This window comes from Papio anubis, chromosome 2, assembly GCF_008728515.1.
Source record: "Papio anubis isolate 15944 chromosome 2, Panubis1.0, whole genome shotgun sequence".
NCBI classification, from domain to species: Eukaryota; Metazoa; Chordata; class Mammalia; order Primates; family Cercopithecidae; genus Papio; species Papio anubis.
This window is the reverse complement of record NC_044977.1, coordinates 120,700,018-120,722,534: the sequence shown is the minus strand read 5'-3', so window position 1 is coordinate 120,722,534 and position 22,517 is coordinate 120,700,018. Positions and strand designations below refer to the sequence as shown.

Here is a 22,517-nt window from a genome sequence, read left to right as displayed (position 1 = left end):
TCACCCAAGGACCCAGATTAAGAACCCCTGTTTGAGACTTATCAAATTAATAGCTTTATGAAAAATGTGAGTTTAAGTTAGACAGGAACTTTTACAATTGTGTCTTGGGCTCAGATGTTTTAAAGTGATTCTTCAGTTCTTTTTTAAAATTTGTTCCTAAAATCACTGGGAGAAAAAAATATGTTTTGATATGAATTTTTGTTTCCGGTTACAAATGTAGAACTTAAATATGGTTGAATCAAATGACTTATTTTTTATTTTATTTTAGATTTTACTCTGCAGAAATCAGTCTAGCATTAAATTATCTTCATGAGCGAGGGATAATTTATAGAGATTTGAAACTGGACAATGTATTACTGGACTCTGAAGGCCACATTAAACTCACTGACTACGGCATGTGTAAGGTGAGGAAAATTTTCTAGTTATTTTAAAAGGTCTTCAGCAGCTAGTAGTCTTTGTAAAATAACTTCATGTTTAAAGATGGGGAAATGATTACTAATGTTGCTAATTTACTTAAGAAACTTTGTGGAATTCTAGCACAAAGACATTTGTAAAATTTGTATCTTCTGTGTTATGTGTACTAAAATAAGAGTTAATTTCTTTTTATTATACCTAACTTTTTATTTTGAAAGTTGAAATATAATTGAAGAAAATTTGGAAATAAAAATTGTCTGCAATTCCACTGCTTAACACAACCATTTGTATATGACCTTCCAATTTTTGCCGTTTAGTAGTGAATCTTATATAGTGCATTCAGGATTTTCCTCAGAAGTAAAACTTTTTTATATTTAAATTTTAAGCATCTGACATAAAGCATAATAGGATAAAACAAGAATTTTAGTTACTCTCAGAATATGTCTTCTTTATTTCTTGATGTTTTATTCTTTTTATAAGTGTTCCGTTTTAAAGGTCTGATATTTTCCCACAAAATGCATAAGGAACTACTCCTTGTTAAGGTAACTGATACCAAATTATCCTCACATAGTAATAACAACAACCAGTATGTAAATGTGTGAATTGCATTCCCTGTTCACCTGTGAGAAGTGCCTCCAGAGTCTGGAGATTATCTAAATGCTAATAACATGGCATATGACAACCTAGTTGTATCGAAGATTTAACTTTATTATTTTTTCAGCATGCATTAAAGAATAAAATATTCACTTAAACTATGTTTGAATTCAGCCGCACTTTTCACATGATACTTATTAATTAATTAATTTTGTTTTTCTTTTTTTTTTTGAGTTGGAGTCTTGCTCTGTCATCTAGGCTGGAGTGCAGTGGCACCATCTTGGCTCACTGCAACCTCCGCCTCCTGGGTTCAAGCCATTCTCCTGCCTCAGCCTTCCAAGTAGCTGGGATTAAGGTGCGCCCTATCATCCCTGGCTAATTTTAATTTTTTAATTTTTAAGACAGAGTTTTGCTCTTGCTGCTGGCTCCAGGCTGGAGTGCAATGGCACGATCTCGGCTCTCTGCAACTTCCACCTCCCAGGTTCAAGCAATTCTCCTACCTCAGCCTCTCAGGTAGCTGGGATTACAGGCATCTGCCACCACACCTGGCTAATTTTTTTCTATTTTTAGTAGAGATGGGGTTTCACCATGTTGGCCAGGCTGGTCTCGAACTTCTGACCTCAGGTGATCCACCAGCCTCAGCCTCCCAAAGTGCTGGGATTATGGATGTGAGCCACCGTGCCCGGCCTTACATATTTTTATTATATAAGTTTTCAATCATAAACAATTAGAAAGCTTAGCAAGTGGAACCCCTGTGTACTTATCACTTATATTTGTGATACTCTTTTGATCTCTGTGTCATTTTTTTTCCCTGAGGGATTTTTTCTCATTTCAAAAAAAAGTGACAGTGATAGAGGAGTCTTATCCCCAAGAATAAATGAAACTGAACAAAAAACATGGAGAGTATTAACCTTCATACGAAGTGCACAAATTAAAACGAGATTTTTTTTTTTTTTTTTTTGGCCTGTGAGATATTGGTTTTAAAGTTAGAATAGTCTGTATGTATAAGTTTAAAGAAATGGGCCGGGCGCGGTGGCTCACGCCTGTAATCCTGGCAGTTTGGGAGGCCGAGGCAGGTGGATCACGAGGTCAGGAGATCGAGACCATCCTGGCTAACACGGTGAAACCCCGTCTCTACTAAAAATACAAAAAATTAGCCGGGCATGGTGGCGGCGCCTGTAGTCCCAGCTACTCGGGAGGCTGAGGCAGGAGAATGGCGGGAACCTGGGAGGCGGAGCTTGCAGTGAGTCGAGATCGCACCACCACACTCCAGCCTGGGCCACAAAGCGAGACTCCATCTCAAAAAAAAAAAAAAAAAGTTTAAAGAAATGGGCATATGTCACTGGTGTGTGGATAAATTGTTACAGCCAGGCGTGGTGGCTCACACCTGTAATCCCAGCACTTTGGGAGGCCAAGACGGGCGGATCACAAGGTCAGGAGATCGAGACCATCCTGGCTAACACGGTGAAACCCCATCTCTACTAAAATACAAAAAAAATTAGCTGGGCCTACTGGCGGGCACCTGTAGTCCCAGCTACTCGGGAGGCTGAGGCAGGAGAATGGCGTGAACCCAGGAGGCGGAGCTTGCAGTGAGCTGAGATTGTGCCACACAGCACTCCAGTATGGGCGACAGAGCAAGACTCTGTCTCAAAAAAAAAAAAAAAATTGTTACAAACCTTTTGAAAAGCAGTTTGATGGGGAATTGTCAGGAATCCTAAAGATGGCCATGTTCTTTGATCCAGTAATTCTGCCTCTTGGATATTCCAAGTAAATATTTTGGTTTATGAAGAGAGATTTCTGACTAAAACTTTTATTGTAGTTTATGATAGATATTATAAAGTCACTTAAGATCTTTATTTTTATTTTATTTTTACTTTTTTTTTTTAAATAGAGACGAGGTCTCGCTGTGTTGCCCAGGCTAGTCTCAAACCCAGGAGTTCATAATGTTAGCATTTAGATAATCTCCAGGCTCTGGAGGCACTTTCCTCAGGTGAATGGGGAATGCAGTTCATACATTCACTTATTTGTCTTATTACTATGTGAGGATAATTTTGTTCCAGTTACCTTAACAAAGAAAGCAAGCCACAGCTCCTGGCTGAAGATGTTTATAAAAAATACGTAACACATGATGGCTCAGACCGGTAATCCCAGCACTTTGGGAGGCCAAGGCAGGCAGATCGCTGGAGCTCGGAAGTTCGACACTAGCCTGGGCAACATGGCAAAACTCCATCTCTACAAAAAATAGGAAAATTACACTTCCTTGGTTGTGCTTGTAGTCCCAGCTACTTGGGAGGCTGAGATGGGGGATCACTTGAGCCTGGGGCTGTAGTGAGCTGTGTTCACACCACTGCATTCCAGCCTGGGTGACAGTGAGATCCTGTCTAAAACAGAAAGACATAACAATGCTTATAATGCCTATAAAATGCTTATAATACAACATTAAGTGAAGTCTTAACATACAGAGTTGTCTGATTCTTTTATGTATCGTTCTGTTATGTAGCATCACATGTTGATTCTGTTTACATTTCAGTATTTTTCAAGTTGTTATTTTAAAATGTTATGTTAAATGTGGTTACCAATTGCCTTACAGTACACTAATGCATTTTAATAACATTTTAAAATGTTATTTTTAAATAACAACTTTAATGGAATTACTGCATTGTTTAAACAATGAAAATGGGCAGGATGTGGTGGCTCATACCTATAATCCCAGCACTTTGGGAGGCCCGGGCAGGCAGATCACTTGAGATCAGGAGTTTGACACCAGCCTGGCCAACATGGTAAAATCTTATCTCTACTAAAAACACCAAAAAATTAGCTGGGCATGGTGGCACACCTGTTGGGACCACAGGAGACTACTCAGGAGACTAAAGCAGGAGAATTGCTTGAACCTGGGAGGCGGAGGTTGCAGTGAGTGGAGATTGCACCACTGCACTCCAGTCTGGGTGGCAACGTGAGACTCCGTCTCAAAAAAAAGAAAGAAAATATAATCACAAAAATGAATTAAGACTTTTCTCTTGGCCGGGAGTGGTGGCTCACATCTGTAATTCCAGCACTTTGGGAGGCCAGGGCAGGTGGATCACGAGGTCAGGAGATCGAGACCATCCTGGCCAACACAGTGAAACCCTGTCTCTACTAAAAATACAAAAAAATTAACCAGGCATGGTGGTGGGTGCTTGTAGTCCCAGCTACTCGGGAGGCTGAAGCAGCAGAATGGCAAGAACCTGGGAGGAAGCGGTTGCAGTGAGCTGAGATTGCACCGCTGCACTCCAGCCTGGGCGACAGAGCGAGACTCCATCTCCAAAAAAGAAAAAGACTTTTCTCATTTTGTCTTTCTTAGTCTTTTGTTACCCTTACTGGAAAATAATATTGGCTTCTTATACATTTTCATTTCTTACAGGGATCCTCAATCAAGTTAGTCCAGGTCTTTGATAAATTTGAGATCTTTATTGAGTAGGTCTTTAAATCAAATGTCCTCCTACCTCCCTTTCTGCCTTTCCCCCTTCCCCAAGAGCTGCCTAGGGCAGGTGCAGTGGCTCATGCCTGTAATTCCAGCACTTTGGGAGGCCAAGGCAGGCAGATTACTTGAGGTCAGGAATTTTAGACCAGCCTGGCCAACATGGTGAAAACCCATCTCTGCTAAAACCACAAAAACTAGCCAGGTGTGGTGGCGCGTGCCTGTAATCCCAGCTACTTGAGAGGCTGAGGCAGGAGCATCTCTTGAACCCAGGGTGGGGCGGAGGTTGCAGTGAGCTAAGATCACACCACTGCACTGCACTCCAGCCTGGGTGACAGAGTGAGACTCCGTCTCTTTCTCTCTCTCTATATATATATAAAATTAAAAAAAGAAAGTTTATGAGACATTCACCCTCCAAAAGTTTGAATGCTCTTTTATGACTTAGAGTCAACATTTAACTTACCTGAAGCTTGACTTCATGCAAGTGTTGGATGAATTTCTTTATAAAGATTGCAGAGGATAGTGATGAAAACTTGAATTAATATCTTTAGAGTTATGTTTGAAATGTTTTATGAACATTGATTTTTTTTTTTTTTTTTTTTTTTGAGACGGAGTCTCGCTCTGCCGCCCAGGCTGGAGTGCAGTGGCCGGATCTCAGCTCACTGCAAGCTCCGCCTCCCGGGTTCACGCCATTCTCCTGCCTCAGCCTCCCGAGTAGCTGGGACTACAGGCGCCCGCCACCTCGCCCGGCTAGTTTTTTGTATTTTTTAGTAGAGACGGGGTTTCACCGTGTCAGCCAGGATGGTCTCGATCTCCTGACCTCGTGATCCGCCCGTCTCGGCCTCCCAAAGTGCTGGGATTACAGGCTTGAGCCACCGCGCCCGGCCGAACATTGATTTTTTGAGTGGAAACCTTTAGTGGTTTTATGAACTGATGTGCCTTTAAGTGTTTTTTTAATCAACAGAGGAATTCTAATAACATCTATGTTATGCTGTAGAAAACTCAGCAAGTGGACCTACATTCCAACATTCACTCAACAAGTGAATGATTAAGCATAACTGTTACAAGTTAACAGACTACATCTCTTACCTCTGACTAGTACACTGAAAGTACATGTCATTTATCATGAGAATGAACTACCATTGCCAATAATAGAAAACAATAAAAACCATATTCACATTGCTAAAAATAGCATATAATATCCCTTTTAGAAATCATTTAAAAAATTCTTGGAGTTACAACATATTACTAAATATTTATTCTAGATGTTTATAGCAGTGTTATATATAATAGGGTGAAATTTGAAGAAAAATATGTTCACCATGCCCAGAATATCTCTGGAGGGCCACATAATAGTGGTTGCCTCTAGGGAGCTGGAACTGGGTGAGTCAGGGACAAGAATGGAAGGAAGGGCCAGGCGCACTGCTCACGCCTATAATCCCAGCACTTTGGGAGGCTGAGGTGGGCGGATCACCTGAGGTCATGTTGGTCAGGCTGGTCTCAAACTCCTGACCTCAAATGATCCACCCACCTCGCACTCCCAAAGTGCTGGGATTACAGGTGTGAGCCACTATGCCCGGCCTGTATTTTAATAGCTACAGGATGGAAAAAATTAAGGCAAAACACACTAATGGGCATAGTAAAGGAACTACCCAATAATTAATGGGGCAATCACCAAGAAGTTGTAACAAATATAAACTTGCATACACTCAACAACGCAGTCTCAAAATACAAAGAGTAAAAAAGGACAAAATTAGTATGAGAATTTCACAATCTCCAATCATGATAGGAAAAGTTAATATGAGAATAATCTATATTAGAAAATGATACATCACACATACTAAAAATCAGTAGGCAGAGAAAGATTTGGAAAGAAGCTAGAGCTTTTATATATATATATGTCGAATATGTATGTCTATATGGGTGTGTGGAGTGAGGGAGAAGGTAGAGAGACATTAGAGAGAGTGAGACTCCCTGCATGTAAAGATTATATATCCTTTTAAGTACACATGGGCTACTGGCCATATATTAGGTCATAAAGGAAATCTCAATGTATTCCAATGAACTAATATTCAAACCATTCTCTGGCCACAAGGCAAATAAAAAAAAAAAATCAACAGGGCAGGCGTGGTGGCTCATGCCTGTAATCCCAACACTTTGGGAGGCCGAGTTGGGTGGATCATCTGAGGTCAGGAGTTTAAGACCAGCCTGACCAATATGGAGAAACCCCATTTTCTGCTAAAAATACAAAATTAGCTGGGCCTGGTGACACACGCTTGTAATCCCAGCTACTTGGGAGGCTGAGGCAGGAGAATTGCTTGAACCCAGGAGGTGGAGGTTGCAGTGAGCTGAGATTGTGCCATTGCACTCCAGCCTGGGCAACAAAAGTGAAACTCTGTCTTAAAAAAAAAAAAGTGTTCTTAGGAAAAATAAACAGAAGGAAAATATTGTAGTCTTATCAATGGTTGTATTAGGAGGTGAGATTTAAAATGCTTCTTTTCTTCATGAAATATGCCTTATTCTACTAATATTAAAATTTTGGTATTAAATTTTAACTTGTATGTAAATTATTTTAAATGCAAGTCTTACCTTAATTGAATCAACTCTAGCAACATCTAATGAGGACAGGTTTTCTTCAAGCTATTTAGTTGTGATCTGTGATTTTAATAATAAAGGCAGTTGCCAGGCATGATGGCTCACGCCTGTAATCCCAGCACTTTGGGAGGCCGAGACAGGTGGATCACTTGAGGCCAGGTGATCGAGACCAGCCTGGCCAACATGGTGAAACCCTGTCTCTACTAAAAATACAAAAATTAGCTGGGTGTGTTGGTGCCTGCCTGTAATTCCAACTACTCAGGAGGCTGAGACACAAGAATTGCTTGAACCCAGGAGGTGGAGGTTGCAGTGAGCTGAGATCGTGCCACTGCATGCCAGCCTGGGCGACAAAGCAAGACCCTGTGAATAATAATAATAATAATAAAGGCAATTGTTCTAGTGAGTTTAATGTATCACTACAGATGCTGAACTTATATGATAGGTGAAATAGAAAGGGGAAATTTAAAACAGAATTTTTTATCTCATTCTTTCTTTCTGTTCTTTTTAATAAAAGGAAGGATTACGGCCAGGAGATACAACCAGCACTTTCTGTGGTACTCCTAATTACATTGCTCCTGAAATTTTAAGAGGAGAAGATTATGGTAATAAATAAATTGGTGGTATTATTTTAGCTATTGCTAGATGGGTGGTTAAATGTGGTGCCAATTGCATTACAGTACACTAATGCATTTTGATATCATCTTATTAATATAAGCATTCTTGATCCTTTTAAAAACTACACGGAGAGCCCCAGACTTTGAAATCGGAGACAGTGGGACCTTGACAGTATTTGGGGTTACTAAGCTCAATAATGTTTTATTAGTGACAAAACTAAGCAGTAGCAGGCACTATTCTAAGCAGTTTACATATATTAACTAAGTTAATCCTCTTAACACTGTGAGGTAAGTACTGTTAATGCTCCTTTTATAGATGAGGAAACTGACATACAGAAAGATTAAATAACTCGCCTAAGGTCAAGGATTCAGAACAGCACCCAGGTGACTCCAGAGTCATGAACCCCTGGAAGATTTTTCAGACTTCCTGTGATATTTCCCCCAGGAATCTGAAAGATGGTGGAAAGATTAACTGTATCTCAGGCACCCGAAGATACACCCGAGAAAACATTTGACTTTTTGGGTTTTGGCCCTCTGCCTTCAGCAGATATAAAGGAGAATGTGGTACTTGTGAAAGCTGCTCAGAGTCTGCATCCACTGTCCTTCACTGGTCTTTATCAGCTAGCAAAAGATCAAATTTAAGACCAAGGAGATAACTCTGAAATACAATTTAATTATATCCTCAACACACAATATTAGATATTGGGCATGAGTCTGAAAGTAGACATACATGGAAAAAGAAAGGTTTTTTCCTCATAATTTTATTTTTAAAATTATCTTTTAGGTGCCTACCCTTGTAAGTGAAGCATTTTTATAATCTTCAATGCCTACCATGATAGCTGGAATGCATTTAGTTTACTTTTTCATTGTTTCTTTTTCCTTTATGTGATAAAATCTCCAGTTACTAACTTTCAAGAATGCAAAGTGTATAATTTATTGCTTTAAAATTTCTTTCTGAAGGTTTCAGTGTTGACTGGTGGGCTCTTGGAGTGCTGATGTTTGAGATGATGGCAGGAAGGTCTCCATTTGATATTGTTGGGAGCTCCGATAACCCTGACCAGAACACAGAGGATTATCTCTTCCAAGGTAATTTGGAGTATTTTACAGAGGTTCTCTGAGAAAAACCTATTCTAGAGTACAAATGAGAGTGACTCAGGTTACTACTTTGAGTAAGAAAAATGAGCATAATCTGGAAAATATACTTCTGACTCATTGTATTAGGTTTTGTTGTTGTTTTTGTTTGTTTTTGAGACAAGGTCTCACTCTTTGGCCCAGGATGGAGTGCAGTGGTGCAATCTCAGCTCACTGCAACATCCATCTCCCTGGTTCAAGCAATTCTGCCTCAGCCTCCCGAGTGGCTGGGATTACAGGCACACACCACTATGCTCGGCTAATTTTTGTATTTTTAGTAGAGACAGGGTCTCACCATAGTGGCCAGGCTGGTCTTGAACTCCTGACTTCAAGTGATCTGCCCACCTCAGCCTCCCCAAAGTGCTGAGATTACAGGCATGAGCCACTGCGCCCGGCCTCTGTGTATTAGGTTTTGATGTTTTTTAATACATTATTTCTTCTCTATAGTCTTCACTCCTGTTCACAGTTACCTTCTCATACTCAAAATCGTAACAGGGGTTATTTAGAATTATCCATCACAGACAGATTAGAGAAAGGAATCCTGTGGCTAGAGAGGATAATCTTTACACAGGGACCCTGAGGCTGGGTGCACAAGTTCAAGAACAGTATGAGGGGAAAATAGAGCACCAAGGTGATGAGTGATCAAAAGATGGGGAAAAAGGCCCCACATCAGGGAATATAAAGAATGGACAGAAACAAGCAGACAGGTACAGGGACCTCTAGCACGGAATCCAAAGAAGTATGAAATCTGCTATAAAATTCTACATTTAGTAATTAAAGCCATCACGGGATATAAATAGGCATGTCATATAACAGAAAGCCCAAATGGCCATGGAATATGTGAAAAGACATTCATTCTCACTAGCAATTAAGGGAATGCACATTAAATGTTAATGAGTTACCATTTCATATCGGTACATTTGATTAAAATTTTTTTTTTTTTTTGAGACGGAGTCTCGCTCTGTCGCCTAGGCTGGAGTGCAGTGGCGCGATCTCGGCTCACTGCAAGCTCCACCTCCCGGGCTCACGCCATTCTCCCGCCTCAGCCTCCGAGTAGCTGGGACTACAGGCGCCCGCCACCACGCCCGGCTAGTTTTTTGTATTTTTAGTAGAGACGGGGTTTCACCATGTTAGCCAGGATGGTCTCGATCTCCTGACCTCGTGATCCACCCGCCTCGGCCTCCCAAAGTGCTGGGATTACAGGCTTGAGCCACCGTGCCCGGCCTTGATTAAAATATTAAAGTTGGATAATACCAGTGCTGGTGAGGATGTGGAGCAACTGGAACTCCTCTGGACTGCTGGTAGGAATGAAAACTGATGAAACAGCTTTAAAGAATAATTTGGCAATGTCCAATAAAATTGCATATTGTATATGCCAAGCATTTTACAAATGTTATTTAAACCTCATAACAATCCTATGAAGTATTTTTTTATTCCTATTTTACAGACCAGGAAATTGAGGTACAATCAGGTAGTCAAAGAATAAGACATTCATGTAAATGATAAATAGTATTCAGATTAGAGGCTTTCTCTGAGAAGAATGGAAAAGAAGGGGATTAGGAAAGTACAGGAGGCACTTCAGTTACATATGTAATATCTTATTTTTTCTCCTGGAATGCCTTAAATATCTTATAATAAAAATTGAAAGATTGCACCCAGGCACAGTGGCTCACGCCTGTAATCCCAACACTTTGGGAGGCCGAGTTGGGTGGATCACTTGAGGTTGGGAGTTTGAGACCAGCCTGGCCGACATGGCAAAATCCCGTCTCTACTAAAAATAAAAGAAAAATTAACTGAGTATCATGGTGTGTTCCTTTAATCGTAACTACTCAGGAGGCTCAGGCAGGGGAATCACTTGAGCCTGGGAGGCGGAGGTTGCAGTGAGCTAAGATTGTGCCACTGTACACCAGCCTGGGCGAGACAGTGACACTCTGTCTCAAAAAAAAAAGAAAAATTAAAGATTGCCAGGTGCAGTGGCTCACACCTGTAATCCCAGCACTTTGGGGGTCCAAGGCAGGAGGATTGTTTGAGTGCAGGAGTTCAAGACCAGCCTGAGCAACATGATGAGACCCTTATCTCTACCAAAAAAAAATTAAAATTACCCAGCCATTGCTGGCTGCAATGACTCATGCCTGTAATCCCAGCACTTTGGGAGGCTGAGGTGGGTGGATCCCTTACCTTCATGAGGTCAGGAGTTCAAGACTAGCCTGGCCAGCATGGTGAAACCCCATCTCTACCAAAAACACAAAACTCACTGGGCATGGTGGCACATGCCTGTAATCCCAGCTACTCAGGAGGCTGAAGTGGTAGAAGCGCTTGAACCCGGGAGGCAGAGGTTGCAGTGAGCTGAGATCGTGCCACTGTACCCAGCCTGGATGACAGAACAAGACTCCATCTTAAAAAAAAAAAAAATTAGCCAAGCGTGATGGTGGCGCCTGTGGTCCCAGCTACTTGGGAGGCTGAGGTGGAAGGATTGCTTAAGCCGAGGGGGTCAAGGCTGCAGTGAGCTGTGATTGCACTACTGCACTCCAACCTGGGCAACAGAGCAAGACCCTTTCAAAAAAAGAAGAGAAAAGATTAAAGCCATGTAAAAGTTAAATATAATACTATAATTTCTATCTTTCTAGTTATTTTGGAAAAACAAATTCGCATACCACGTTCTCTGTCTGTAAAAGCTGCAAGTGTTCTGAAGAGTTTTCTTAACAAGGTATAAACTGTGTATAAAAATATTTTGTGATTTGTCTCTTTATATATCAAACTGATCAGTAGCAGTTTGGGAAATGTAAAATTCCAAGACAGTAGAGAATGTAACTTTTTCAGTTTGACCCAGAATTTTCTCTTACCCAAAGAGTAATTGACAGCATTAGATCCTGAGATAAGTTAGTTGTCCTTTCCATTTTGGCAATAAAATTTACTCCCCAGCTATATATTACATATTTTTTTTGTGTGTAAATAATACATACCATATTCTCATATGGGGAAGATTTAATCTTTGGGTTTAGCCATAATTGTACTTTGAACTCTGTTTCCATTTTTTCTGTGTCATTATCCATAGAATCTATTTATTACCATGTACTTTTTGAGCACATGGGCCACAGTGCTCCCTACAAATTCTCATGTCGAAAATGCTATAATTAGGTAAAATTCAGAAGAAATGAAATGCTATCTTCGGCTCTTAAAAATGTGAACATCATTCAATTGTTTGTTGCTGTTGGTAGGCTAGAGGAGTTTTAGAATCTAAGTGTGGTCTTGGCAATCATAAATTCTACCTTAAATAAATGGTATGATAGAAAGTTTGATGTACATTTACCTTCTAAGGTAAATAGATAATGAATTTTAATAAAATAAGAAATTGAAGCCTTTTTTAAAATGAACAATTTATGTGAGGAAAGATTTAAAATTGAAACCTAATTTTTCACATAGTGATGAAAAATGAAGGCAAGAGGTGTTGATATGCGAAATAAAATACCTTTTATCAGAAAGAAAAATGGGAACATATTCTCATTCATAGTAATGAATAAGCCAAGACTTTTTATAAGTTGCAGGCCTGGATTAAATTTGTAAGTTGGATTAATGTCTTACACAGGCGATGATTTGTTGCTGTAATTGGGCATGGGGCTTTTAAATTAAGCTAAAAACAAACTTCTCATGAAGTTTGGAGGTTTGCATGTTTTGACTGTCACACTAGGTCCTACCAAAGAAATGGCTGGGTGCTGCTCAAATGATTCTGCTGTTCTCTTTTTCCTCCTATTTTTCTTTAGCAAGGAATTGGTGATGATTCTCTGTTTTAATTACATGATAGGTGGAGAAAGTGCCACAAAGAAATCTTACCTATCACAAGCTTCAAATAATTCAATTTGTTCTGGAGTTGTACTTTCTAGAAATAAAAGGTAGACCATTCCAACTTCAGAAATAAGACTATCATGTGAGGGCACAAAACACAGATCACAAAGATGATTTATTTTAAAGCATGACATTCACCCAATTCTTGAAACATTTCTTTCACCATAGGACCCTAAGGAACGATTGGGTTGTCATCCTCAAACAGGATTTGCTGATATTCAGGGACACCCATTCTTCCGAAATGTTGATTGGGATATGGTATGTAAATTTTGATTACTTTCTCTATTAGGTTTCATTATTATCTTCGGCCAAATCTTTTTTTTTTTTTTTTAGGACAGAGTCTTGCTCTGTCGCCCAGGCTGGCATGCAGTGGCACGATCTCGGCTCACTGCAACCTCTATCTCCCGGGTTCAAGCAGTTCTCCTGTCTCCGCCTCCCAAGTAGCTGGAATTACAGGCACGCACCACCACACCCGGCTAATTTTTGTATTTTTAGTAGAGATGGGGAGTTTCACCATGTCGGCCAGGCTGGTCTCGAACTCCTGACATCAGGTGATCCACCCACCTTGGCCTCCCAAAGTGCTGGGATTACAGGTGTGAGCCACCGCACCTGGCCTATCTTGGGCCAAATTTTATTGTCTTAGCTAACATATCACAGCTTTAAAAACTTAAAACCACTTTCTAAACTGCTTTTTAGAAAACTTTTAAAACAAAAAAAATCCTTTTTTTAAAAATGTATTGTTTTTTCTGAGATGGAGTCACATTTTGTTGCCCAGGTTGGAGAGCGATGGTGTGATCTCTGCTCACTGCAACCTCCGCCTCCTGGGTTCACGCAATTCTGCCTCAGCCTCCTAAGTAGCTGGGATTACAGGCACATGCCACCATGCCCAGCTAATTTTTATATTTTTAGTGGAGACAACGTTTCATCATGTTGGCCAGGCTGGTCTTGAACTCCAGACCTCAAGTGATCCACCTGCCTCAGCCTCCCAAAGTGTTGGGATTCCAGGGGTGAGCCACCGTGCCCAGCCAAAAAATTGAATATTAATGTAATAAAGCAGGTTATAATGTTATTGAAGCCTGTATCAATGTTTATACTTGTTTTTGTTTGTTTGTTTGTTTGTTTTTTAAGAGAAACAGTCTCACTCCATCGCCCAGGCTGTACTGTAGCTCACGACAGCCTTGATTGAACTCCTAGGCTCAAGAGATCCTCCTGTGTTAACCTCTCAAGTAGCTGGAACTATAGGCATAAGCCATGGTACCCAGCTAATTTTCAATTTTTTTTTTTGGTTTGTTTTTTTTGAGGTGGAGTCTTGCTCTGTCTCCCAGGCTGGAGTGTAGTGGCAGAATCTCGGCTCACTGCAACCTTCGCCACCTGGGTTCAAGCAATTCTCCTGTCTCAGCCTCCAGAGTAGCTGGGATTATAGGTGCACGCCACCACGCCTGGCTAATTTCTGTATTTTTAGTAGAGACAGGGTTTTGCTATGTTGGCCAGACTGGTCTTGAATCCCTGACCTCAGGTGATTTGCGCACCTTGGCCTCCCAAAGTGATGGGATTACAGGCATGAACTGCTGTGCCCAGCCAATTTTTAATTTTTTAATAGAGATGGGGTCTTGCTATATTGTCCAGGCTGTTCTTGAACTCCTGGCCTCAAGTGGTCCTCCCATCTCAACCTACCAAGCAGTTGGGATTATAGGCATGAGCCACCATGCCCAGCTCATGTTTGTAAATTATGTTCATCATTGCTAATATCATTGTACTGTACTTCAGGACTCACTTTAATAAGGGAAACAATGAGTGCAGAGGAGAACTGTAGAGGTGCAATTTTTCTAATAATACAGACTTGAGCTGTCATCCAATATGTCTTTTCAGATGGAGCAAAAACAGGTGGTACCTCCCTTTAAACCAAATATTTCTGGGGAATTTGGTTTGGACAACTTTGATTCTCAGTTTACCAATGAACCTGTCCAGCTCACTCCAGATGACGAGTAAGTAATTCTGTACACTGAAATTTTTTTTTAAGTTTTTTGGAAATCCCATTTTTAGTGACTATGCAATGTTTCATGATCAGATTATACTATTAATTTTTTTATTTTTTATTTTATTTCATTTTATTTTATTTTTGAGACAGAGTCTCGCTCTGTCTCCCAGGCTGGAGTGCAATGGTGCAATCTTGGCTCACTGCAACCTCTGCCTCCCAGGTTCAAGCGATTCTCCTGCCTCAGCCACCCTGAGTAGCTGGGACTACAGGCTCATGCCACGACACCCAGCTAATTTTTATATTTTTAGTAAGGACGGCGTTTGCCATGTTGGCCAGGCTGATCCTGAACTCCTGACCTCAGGTGATCCACCCACCTTGGCCTCTTAAAGTGCTGGGATTACAGCCGTGAGCCACTGCGCCCGGCCTATACTATAATTTATATAACCATTCAGTTACTGGTATTTGAATCCACTGTACTATTATAAGTTTTAATAGTAACTGTCATTTTCTCCTTTGCTTTATCGTGCATTATCTCATTTTCACAACAACTTTGTAAACTAGTTAAATTGTCATCTTCATTTTACAGATGAGGAAACTGAGGCTCAGAGAGGTTAAGCAAAGTTACACAGCTATCAGGTGGTGGAGTCAGGATTCAAACCCAAATCTCTCTGTCCTGCTGCACTGTTTCCCATTTGACAAGGACTGTCTTTGTCTGTCTAAGTTCCTGAGTATTGCCTTAAGATAGATTCCTAGAAAGGGAATTAGGTCAGAGGGTATTAACATTTTTTTTTTTTTTTTTTTTTTTTGAGACGGAGTCTCGCGCTGTGTCACCCAGGCTGGAGTGCAGTGGCGCGATCTCGGCTCACTGCAAGCTCCGCCTCCCAGGTTCAGGCCATTCTCCTGCCTCAGCCTCCGAGTAGCTGGGACTACAGGCGCCCGCCACCACGCCCGGCTAGTTTTTTGTATTTTTAGTAGAGACGGGGTTTCACCACGTTAGCCAGGATGGTCTCGATCTCCTGACCTCGTGATCCGCCCGCCTCGGCCTCCCAAAGTGCTGGGATTACAGGCTTGAGCCACCGCGCCCGGCCGGTATTAACATTTTAAAGCTCTTGATATGTATTGCCAAATTGCTTTTTTTAAGGAATTACATTGAGCTATTAAATCCAGCCAGCAGTGAGCTGATATATTTTTTTGTACTTATACTGCATCTTTTAAAAATATACCTTAAAATAATTGGGGGATATTTTGATTATTTACCTGTTGTTACAGATTCATTCTCTCTAATCTCAAGGAGGCCCTTATTGTTTGGCAGTCATTTTACTTCTATCTTATTTCATACCACATTTCTCCCAGCACCTGCTCCAAACAGTCTCTTCATTTCAGAAGCCTTCAGTTCTACTCCTTTTTCCATCACTGTTAAAGGATTAACCTTGTCTTAATTTGATGCAAGGACTGATAACCTCTCTGGCGTGACCTTGCCTCCTTTCCAGCTGTCACCAGACCACCTTGCATCTCAGAATTGCTTTCTAATTCTTTTCAACATTTTCTTATTCCCTACTCTTGGAAGGCTCTCCTTTACAAGGAGCGTCCCTCCTATTTTCCTAGACCTGTTTCTGTAGTTTTCTCCAATATTTCATTTTGTCAGTTATCTTGTTATTGGACCTTCTTAGATTTATTTTTTTCTAGCTTGCTTCCCTCTGTGTAAGCATGCTCAGATTCTCTGATTTTTTCCCCCTAACTCATAGTCCCTCTTTGAACAACCACATTTTTCCTCATTTTCATTTCGTCTTGAAGCCTCAAAAAAAAAAAAAAAGTCAATAGATGTTCATGGTCAAAGAAAAATAAATATGCAGCACCTCTAATCTAACTTCTTCAGACTAGTCAACGTTGATTGTCTGGAATTTTTTTTTTTCTGTCAACACTTCAGCCCCTTACAACTGAGCCTGTCCTCCAGCTTTTGAAAGTTGAATCAATTTCTTAATTTCTAAATTGTAAAGCATTTTGGGGTGAGTCCTCACCTCCCTTGATGAATGTAAAGCATTTGGTACTCATGGCTTTGCCTTGGGTGGCACTGCCTATTCTGGTTCTGTTTCATCTCTGTGACTACTTTTCTCTCATGTGTTTTCCCTGTCCCCTTGAGACCAGGATGCTTCATGGTTCTGTTCATGACAACCTTCTTTTTGCTGTATGCAGTTTGTACCTTGGAGATTTCAACCAGCCCTGTAGCATAGATACCAGCTAATTAAATGACTCTCAGTTAAATGGCAAATGGTTATTGAGCAAAAGGCGTTATGCTAAATACTAGACATTCAAAGATAAGACAGTCTAATCTCCCCAAAAGCGTCCTGTCTACTAGAGGAGAAAGATGTGTACCAAATCATTATTTCTGACAGCATTGTGTATTAAAAGGAACACTGAATTTAATCAAAAGATAGGAGTTTGAATCCCAATGCCACCTCTTACCAACTGGGTAACCTTGTATAAGAATTGCATAACTTCTCCGAGCCTGTTCTCGAATTGCCTACCTCATAAGGTTGCTGTGAAGAATAAATGCATGATGGTTTCTGAAGCACTTATCCCCTGCCGTTAGATCTCCTCAGCTGCATTTCTGTTTAACATGTCCCCCAGTTTGTCATCAAGCAGCTCAAATATATGAAGTCTAAAATCAAAGTAATGACCCTTTATGGTCTCTTTCTATTGTTCTCAATCAGTTCCTTTTTTTTAGTTACCTAGTTCTGCTCACTGTACCACAGTGTGTTCCTGTCGTTCAGATTCCAGATGTCAGTGATTGTGGACTACTCCTTTTTCTTAACAGATTACATAATACCTGCAGCTGCCAAGTCTTTGTCTATGTTTTCATTATTTCATCATTTACATCAGGTGCTTCTTTTCTCTTCCCATTGACACATCCTAGTTCAGGCCTCATTCAGGTCATACCCAGAGTATTGTATCAGCCTCCTAATTGATCTTTACTCCTTCACTTTGCAACCTATTCTGTATGCCTTGTGAAGTGCCACTCCAATTCTTGAACCCCTTTAATCAGAAACCTTCAGTAACTCCTTCATTGCCTATTAGGTAACATCTATCGTCTTGGCTAGCATTTAAGGCCTCCCCACATCTGCTCCAGCCTGACTTTCTAGTGATACCTCTCACCATAATACAAACAGTGTTCTCATCAGTCTTTGCTAGTCACCATTCACTAATAGTATTATTATCTCTGCCTCTGCCTGCTCATTCCTGTATATTCCCCCTTCATTTTTACCTGTTGAAATCTTCCCATCTTTCAGAGCCACCTCAGATGCAACCAGATCTTTGATGGATCAAGGTGAAACTCCTTAGAAACATCACTGGCTTCTTTGATTATTAGCCATTATTTTTCTTCCAGCATCATCTGCCATCTAACACACTTCTATTCCTGTGTTCCACCCTAATAAATTACTTGCATTTCCCCAGACCTACCACAGTCTTTCATCATTCCATTTATTAAGTGTTTGCAAAATGAATACTGCCTTCCTTGATTTCTCCAACTAGAAGTCGCGCCTTTCTTTAGAACCGTGGTTAGAACAGGACTTAGCTTATTGTGTGTAAAATTTAACAAGTACTGCTTTCTCTTCCAGTATGAGTTACCTCCCCTCCTTGAAGGAAGGGACTGTATCCTCTGTAACTTTGTGCTTCTTAGTATGGCATATACATTTATGTATTAAATATTTGATAGCACTACTCACTGTGTATTAAAGTAGAAGCCAGTGTAACAAAATGACAACCTCTCCCCTCTCTGTGACCCAAGGTCTCCCTGTGGTGTTCTCTCCTCATTCCAGGTCTCTCAGTGTACTTGTTCCTACTGCCTTTTCCTTTTGGCTAACTACTTCTTGGCTACACCATCTAACATCTGGCTGTTGAGGTGACTACTAAATTGAATGCTAATTCAAACCTGGATGTTCACCTGTAACTAAGAATATTGTTCTGGTCCAAAGTTAAGATTAACTGGAATGGTGACAGCTGGTGCCTTCTTTATTCGGTCCTCAGTTTCGAACTCCTTTTTGGCTCTAAACTTGCGTGTGGGATTATCGGGGCTTTTTAAATTTTCAGTACTCCATTCTTGATTTGTCTAGAAAATTTTGAGGATTAATCTAAAAATGTATAGATTTTCTTTCAGTACAGTTAGCCTAATTATTTGTTTTTTAATCTTGTTTTACCATTTAAAGGTTGAAGAAATCTTTATTATGATGAAAATAAATTTATTTTTCTTTCAACAGTGACATTGTGAGGAAGATTGATCAGTCTGAATTTGAAGGTTTTGAGTATATCAATCCTCTTTTGATGTCTGCAGAAGAATGTGTCTGATCCTCATTTTTCAACCATGTATTCTTCTCATGTTGCCATTTAATGCATGGATAAACTTGCTGCCAGCCTGGATACAATTAACCATTTTATATTTGCCACCTACAAGAAAACACCCAATATCTTCTCTCATAGACATATATTAATCAATTGTTACATCTATTTTACTATGAAAAAGAAATTAATACTAGCTTCCAGACAATCATGTCAAAATTTAGTTGAACTGGTTTTTCAGTTTTTAAAAGGCCTACAGATGAGTAATGAAGTTATCTTTTTTGTTTAAAAAAAAAAAGAAAACCACTGCATTAAAAAAGTGTCTGTTGCGTTAAGGCACGTAGTGGGATTACATCATAAACCTCCCATAATTTTTGTCATTATGTGTTAAATCATTTCAGGGTTTAACTTTGAAATAAAAGATTAATATAAAATGCAACAACTTTTTATATTACCTATTAGTTTTGGAGTTCTTTATGTTTAAAAATTCAGGTGTAAATTTTACTGCCTTGGATAAATAAATTATCGATTTTTTAAGGCAGCAGTTATTAAATTGCTAATAGAGATGCTGCTTGCTTAGAATTGGGAAATTCAGCTGAGTGCAGTGACTGACGCCTGCAATCCCAGCACTTTGGGAGGCTAAGGCGGGCAGATCACTTGAGGTCAGGAGTTCGAGATTGGCCTGGCCAACATGGTGAAATCCTGTTTCTACTAAAAATACAAAAATTAGCTGGGCATGGTGGCAGGCACCTGTAATCCCAGGTACTCGGGAGGCTGAAGCAGTAGAATCGCTTGAACCCAGGAGATGGAGTTTGCAGTGAGCCAAGATTACTCCAGCCTGGACAACAGTGAGTGAGACTCGGTCTCAAACCAAACCAAACAAAACAAAAACCAAATTGGGAAATTCTTCTTGAGTTAAAACGCAGACACTTTTTATTATAAATCAGATTCCAAATCATTAACTATGTTTGCAAAACTGGCACAAGTGATTTTTCTTTTTAAGTATATTAACGGGGTAGCTCCCTTCTAAGCCTTTCCGTTTATGGGAAACTTTAACTGGAATGTTAATCTATATGATGCAAAGGACCAAGGATGCAGTTGAATGGAAAATTACTCAGTATAAAGAAAGGAAAAAAACAGAAATTTAAAATAGATACAGAAAAGTACAGTGGTAATATTTTTATTTCCTATTGGAGAGTGAATCCCCACAGTTGCTTTTTGTGACTTGATTCAAATGAGGCACTCAATATTGTTACCAAACTTGTAAAAGCATTCCATGTATTCAGTGGAGGCAGAATGTATAATATTTTTTCCTTATAATTTAGTATACATGAAAATTATTTATTTTTTTAAGTAGGATATCTTAATTATCCTCATTTCTTCCCCTAAACCACATTTATGATTGGACCCTGTTTATAGAGTCTTTAGTGAAATCAGAAAAATAAAGTAGGCATGAATGTTCAGGACACACATATACACTCACACACATCACAGTATCAGCTCTTTCAGTGAGTTTTTATTAACTGATAACACATGTAACACATAGCTATTAGAATACATTTCAGAGGCAGAGTTCCTTGGATTATTTTTTATTAATATTAGTGTTTAGCAGTTTATTATTTAAAGGGGTGCCAAATATAGCATCCTTCTGTTTATTTTAAATATTTTTTTAATGAAAAGGGACTTAAAAAGTAACCATGATTATCTAAATTACTTAAAATTTTTTAGTCTTAGTAAGACTTAACTTTAGGAAATTATCTAGTTTAAATTTCAAATGTTTTAAAATTTGTAGGCATATAATAAATTATCTTTTTTTGGAGGGGTGGATGCTGCATTTCACTGGAAATGTCATTTTTCCAAAGTTTCTAGCTATGTACTCTCTTTCCTTCAAATAATGTAAGTCTGAAAGCAATGAAAACCTCAAAGGAAAATGTTTATATACATCCGCATGTTTATTTAATATGTTTCTCTTAACACCTGAAACTTCTTTTAAAACAAAAAGCAGCATTCACTTCAAATCATAAACTTAGAATTCTGTATCTGATGTCAGAAATATGTTTATGACCTTGCTTTTCAGTGGTGCTGTTTCCCATAGGGCATTAGTTCTCAGATTTTGGAATGTGAAATAATCACCTAGGAAGTTTGTTTAAAATGCACACTAGTGGGCCACCTTAGACTTCTTTTGGGGCCTTCGACACCTTCTTCAGGTTATTCTTTATGTTTGTCCTGTGGTTAAATACTAGAGTATTCATGATAAAACATTTTGAGAAGGGGTAAGCCGTGAGTTATTATCCACAATTGAAAGCAAATTTTGAATGAATCTTTAAGTTAGGTATCTACCTTCCCCCCAACCCTCTAAAGAAACCTCTCAGTAGTTTCTATCAATAATGTACAAATGATGAGCATTTTTCTATGATGAGGTTTTAACGATTATTCAGGGTGGTCTTTTGTTTTTAAATCTTTTTTTAACTAATAATATTTACGGTGTATATTTTATACAGAAATGCATTGTAATGTTTTTAATTGTGTTGTTTTTTGCAGTCTTTTAAGTGCCATGCCAATTGTTTTTATATTCTATAAAAGTTCGCTGAAAATACTCAACAGGGGAATAGGCAGCGGACAGTCAGAATGGTTGGAATTTTGGCGTTCTAAGAAAAACTTTTTTTTGCATAAGCATTTGGTCAGATCATTTTGTGCATATGCAGCCTGGATTGGATGTTAAGTAAATGCTTGTTCAGTGCCGGTACATTTACTTAAATCTGTTTTTATTTTTGTCATGTAGAATACTACTGTGGTCATCATAATGTAATCTGTATTTCTGTACCTTTTTTTTTACTTTGAAGTCTTCAAATAAAATGTATAATACCCATTGAGAGTGGATCATTTTTCACATGTAGTATATCAGAATTTTTTTTTTTTTTTTTTTTTTTTTTTGAGACGGAGTCTTTGCTCTGTCACCCAGGCTGGAGTACAGTGGCGCGATCTAGGCTCACTACAAGCTCCGCCTCCTGGGTTCACGCCATTCTCCTGCCTCAGCCTCCCGAGTAGCTGGGACTACAGGTGCCCGCTACCACGCCCGGCTAATTTTTTTGTATTTTTAGTAGAGACGGGGTTTCACTGTGTTAGCCAGGATGGTCTTGATCTCCTGACCTTGTGATCCACCTGCCTCGGACTCCCAAAGTGCTGGGATTACAGGCGTGAGCCACCGCGCCCGGCCATATGTCAGAAATTTGTATAAGAACAAAGATACATCAAAATTTGTTCAAGAAAAAATGAAAATTTTAGAGTTTTGAATTTTGCTTTACTTAAAGCAGCATTCTGGTAGAACTGATGCTGTAGTATTTACATTTAATAATGTTACATTTAGCTGGACATAGTGGCTCACAACTGTAATCCGAGCACTTTGGGAGACTGAGGTGGGAGGATCACTTGACCCTAGGAGTTTGAGTTCAGCCTGGGCAATATAGTGAGACCCCATCTCTACAAACAGAAAAATAAGAAATTAGCCAGGCATGCTGGCAAAGTGCCTATAGTCCCAGCTACTTGGGAGACTGAG

General features: G+C 39.6%; 1 protein-coding gene across 3 annotated transcripts in view; it reads left to right on the top strand.

Annotated features, from left to right (window-relative positions):
* PRKCI (protein kinase C iota) overlaps window positions 1-21,834 on the top strand; it is a 110,135-nt gene extending 88,301 nt beyond the window's left edge. For 2 of the 3 annotated variants that reach the window (XM_009201376.4, XM_009201377.4), the window contains 7 exons: window positions 269-404; window positions 7,575-7,662; window positions 8,635-8,760; window positions 11,433-11,512; window positions 12,817-12,906; window positions 14,518-14,633; window positions 18,883-21,830. In XM_009201376.4, coding sequence (XP_009199640.1) covers window positions 269-404; window positions 7,575-7,662; window positions 8,635-8,760; window positions 11,433-11,512; window positions 12,817-12,906; window positions 14,518-14,633; window positions 18,883-18,970 — 724 coding nt within the window. In that variant the 3' untranslated portion in view covers window positions 18,971-21,830. Of the gene's footprint in view, window positions 1-268; window positions 405-7,574; window positions 7,663-8,634; window positions 8,761-11,432; window positions 11,513-12,816; window positions 12,907-14,517; window positions 14,634-18,882 lie in introns of all 3 variants that reach the window. The other variant, XM_003894848.3, reaches the window with a different exon arrangement.
* The last annotated feature ends 683 nt before the right edge of the window (window positions 21,835-22,517 follow it).